Raw genomic sequence first — 3,804 nt, forward strand, 5'->3', positions numbered from 1 at the left:
CCCTCATAAATTAAAGGAATGCATAGTGACAGATTCATATAAATAGGAGTGTTTTCTTCATCCCTACCAACCTCACAAGCTGATCGTTAATTAAGGAGATCAGAAGCTTCAAGAGTTTGATCAGACAAGGTACAGTACGGATTTCCTCTCTTCATATATTTTAGTGGGACAACCGTAGTTACAGTAATAAGATACGGGGGAATAGTTATACGCTGTCTAGTGGAGTGATCCTCTGTAGGTCTCTGGCAGGGAAGGAGTTAATGGAGCAACGATATACAGGTCCCTTTAAATGAGACAATTCAATGTCACCCTGCGGGGGGAGGGACAGACTCCTATTCCCTTCTGTGTGTGTCACTGTGTCACCCTGTGGGGGGAGGGACAGACTCATAGCTCCCTTCTGTCTGTGTCACTGTGTCACCCTGTGGGGGGAGGGACAGACTCATAGCTCCCTTCTCTCTGTGTCACTGTGTCACCCTGCGGGGGGAGGGACAGACTCATAGCTCCCTTCTGTCTGTGTCACTGTGTCACCCTGCGGGGGGAGGGACAGACTCATAGCTCCCTTCTGTCTGTGTCACTGTGTCACCCTGCGGAGGGAGGGGCAGACTCATAGCTCCCTTCTGTCTGTGTCACTGTGTCACCCTACGGGGGGAGGGACAGACTCATAGCTCCCTTCTTTCTGTGTCACTGTGTCACCCTGCGGGGGGAGGGACAGACTCATAGCTCCCTTCTGTCTGTGTCACTGTTTCACCCTGCGGGGGGAGGGACAGACTCATAGCTCCCTTCTGTCTGTGTCACTGTGCCACCCTGCGGGGGGGAGGGACAGGCTCATAGCTCCCTTCTGTCTGTGTCACTGTGTCACCCTGCGGAGGGAGGGACAGACTCATAGCTCCCTTCTGTCTGTGTCACTGTGTCACCCTGCGGGGGGAGCGACAGACTCATAGCTCCCTTCTGTCTGTGTCACTGTATCACCCTGCGGGGGGAGGGACAGGCTCATAGCTCCCTTCTGTCTGTGTCACTGTGTCACCCTGCGGGGGGAGCGACAGACTCATAGCTCCCTTCTATCTGTGTCACTGTGTCACCCTGCGGGGGGAGGGACAGACTCATAGCTCCCTTCTATCTGTGTCACTGTGTCACCCTGCGGGGGGAGGGACAGACTCATAGCTCCTTTCTATCTGTGTCACTGTGTCACCCTGCTACGGGGGATCATTTAAGCTACTTTTGGGGTTCCGAAGTTTATTGATCTTGATGTATGTATGCTTAGGTATCCCAAACTCTGAACTGAGACAAAGAGGAGCCGCTGACAGAAGACAGACGGGCACAACGGTGACAGCCGGTCAACAAGATGGCAGGAGACGTAGCTCAGGGAATAAATGAAAGTGGGTATAACAGTCTGCAGGGGAGAGGGGGGGGGGTGAGAGTGAGAGATAGGGGGAGGGGTGGAATATTAAGGTGAGGGAGAGAGATACTAGGATATACATACAGTGTGTGTGTGTGTGTGTGTGTGTGTGTGTGTGTGTGTGTGTGTGTGTGTGTGTGTGTGTGTGTGTGTGTGTGTGTGTGTGTGTGTGTGTGTGTGTGTGTGTGTGTGTGTGTGTGTGTGTGTGTGTGTAGCTCTCCTTTTGACACTAATATTTATATATATGATGTGGTGGGTTTTGGGTTTTGTGCTTGCTGGGATTGTGTGTTTATCCACCGCCAACACACCCACTCCCACTGACACACACTCCTGTGTAACAATCTTCCCCACCACTAACACACCCACTCCCACTGACACACACTCCTATGTAACAATCTTCCCCACCACTAACACACCCACTCCCACTGACACACACTCCTGTGTAACAATCTTCCCCACAACTAACACACCCACTCCCACTGACACACACTCCTATGTAACAATCTTCCCCACCACTAACACACCCACTCCCACTGACACACACTCCTATGTAACAATCTTCCCCTCCACTAACACACCCACTCCCACTGACACACACTCCTATGTAACAATCTTCCCCCCCGCCAACACACCCACTCCCACTGACACACACTCCTGCGTAACAATCTTCCCCCCCGCCAACACACCCACTCCCACTGACACACACTCCTGTGTAACAATCTTCCCCACCACTAACACACCCACTCCCACTGACACACACTCCTGTGTAACAATCTTCTCCATCACTAACACACCCACTCCCACTGACACACACTCCTGTGTAACAATCTTCCCCATCACTAACACACCTACTCCCACTGACACACACTCCTGTGTAACAATCTTCCCCATCACTAACACACCCACTCCCACTGACACACACTCCTGTGTAACAATCTTCCCCATCACTAACACACCCACTCCCACTGACACACACTCCTGTGTAACAATTTTCCCCATCACTAACACACCCACTCCCACTGACACACACTCCTGTGTAACAATCTTCCCCATCACTAACACACCCACTCCCACTGACACACACTCCTGTGTAACAATCTTCCCCATCACTAACACACCCACTCCCACAGACACACACTCCTGTGTAACAATCTTCCCCACCGCTAACACACCCACTCCCACTGACACACACTCCTGTGTAACAATCTTCCCCACCGCTAACACACCCACTCCCACTGACACACACTCCTGTGTAACAATCTTCTCCATCACTAAAACACCCACTCCCACTGACACACACTCCTGTGTAACAATCTTCCCCATCACTAACACACCCACTCCCACTGACACACACTCCTGTGTAACAATCTTCCCCACCGCCAACACACCCACTCACACTGACACACACTCCTGTGTAACAATCTTCCCCCCTGCCAACACACCCACTCCCACTGACACACACTCCTGTGTAACAATCTTCCCCATCACTAACACACTCACTCCCACTGACACACACTCCTGTGTAACAATCTTCCCCATCACTAACACACTCACTCCCACTGACACACACTCCTGTGTAACAATCTTCCCCATCACTAACACACCCACTCCCACTGACACACACTCCTGTGTAACAATCTTCTCCATCACTAACACACCTACTCCCACTGACACACACTCCTGTGTAACAATCTTCCCCATCACTAACACACACTCCTGTGTAACAATCTTCCCCATCACTAACACACCCACTCCCACTGACACACACTCCTGTGTAACAATCTTCCCCACCACTAACACACCCACTCCCACTGACACACACTCCTGTGTAACAATCATCCCCATCACTAACACATCCACTCCCACTGACACACACTCCTGTGTAACAATCTTCTCCATCACTAACACACCTACTCCCACTGACACACACTCCTGTGTAACAATCTTCCCCATCACTAACACACCCACTCCCACTGACACACACTCCTGTGTAACAATCTTCCCCATCACTAAAACACCCACTCCCACTGACACACACTCCTGTGTAACAATCTTCCCCATCACTAACACACCCACTCCCACTGACACACACTCCTGTGTAACAATCTTCCCCATCACTAACACACCCACTCCCACTGACACACACTCCTGTGTAACAATCTTCCCCATCACTAACACACCCACTCCCACTGACACACACTCCTGTGTAACAATCCTCCCCATCAATAACACACCCACTCCCACTGACACACACTCCTATATAACAATCTTCTCCATCACTAACACACCTACTCCCACTGACACACACTCCTGTGTAACAATCTTCCCCATCACTAACACACCCACTCCCACTGACACACACTCCTGTGTAACAATCTTCTCCATCACTAACACACCCACTCCCACTG

At 51.1% G+C, this 3,804-nt stretch overlaps 1 protein-coding gene across 2 annotated transcripts in view; it reads left to right on the top strand.

The window, feature by feature from the left end:
* Positions 1–3,804, top strand: part of LOC142466257 (transmembrane protein 272-like) — an 11,094-nt gene continuing 7,290 nt past the window's right edge. For both annotated transcript variants that reach the window (XM_075571188.1, XM_075571189.1), the window contains exons 1-2: positions 1–129; positions 1,262–1,376. In XM_075571188.1, coding sequence (XP_075427303.1) covers positions 1,343–1,376 — 34 coding nt within the window. In that variant the 5' untranslated portion in view covers positions 1–129; positions 1,262–1,342. The remainder of the gene's footprint in view (positions 130–1,261; positions 1,377–3,804) is intronic.

The sequence above is a fragment of the Ascaphus truei genome, chromosome 14 (genome assembly GCF_040206685.1).
Source record: "Ascaphus truei isolate aAscTru1 chromosome 14, aAscTru1.hap1, whole genome shotgun sequence".
NCBI lineage: Eukaryota > Metazoa > Chordata > Amphibia > Anura > Ascaphidae > Ascaphus > Ascaphus truei.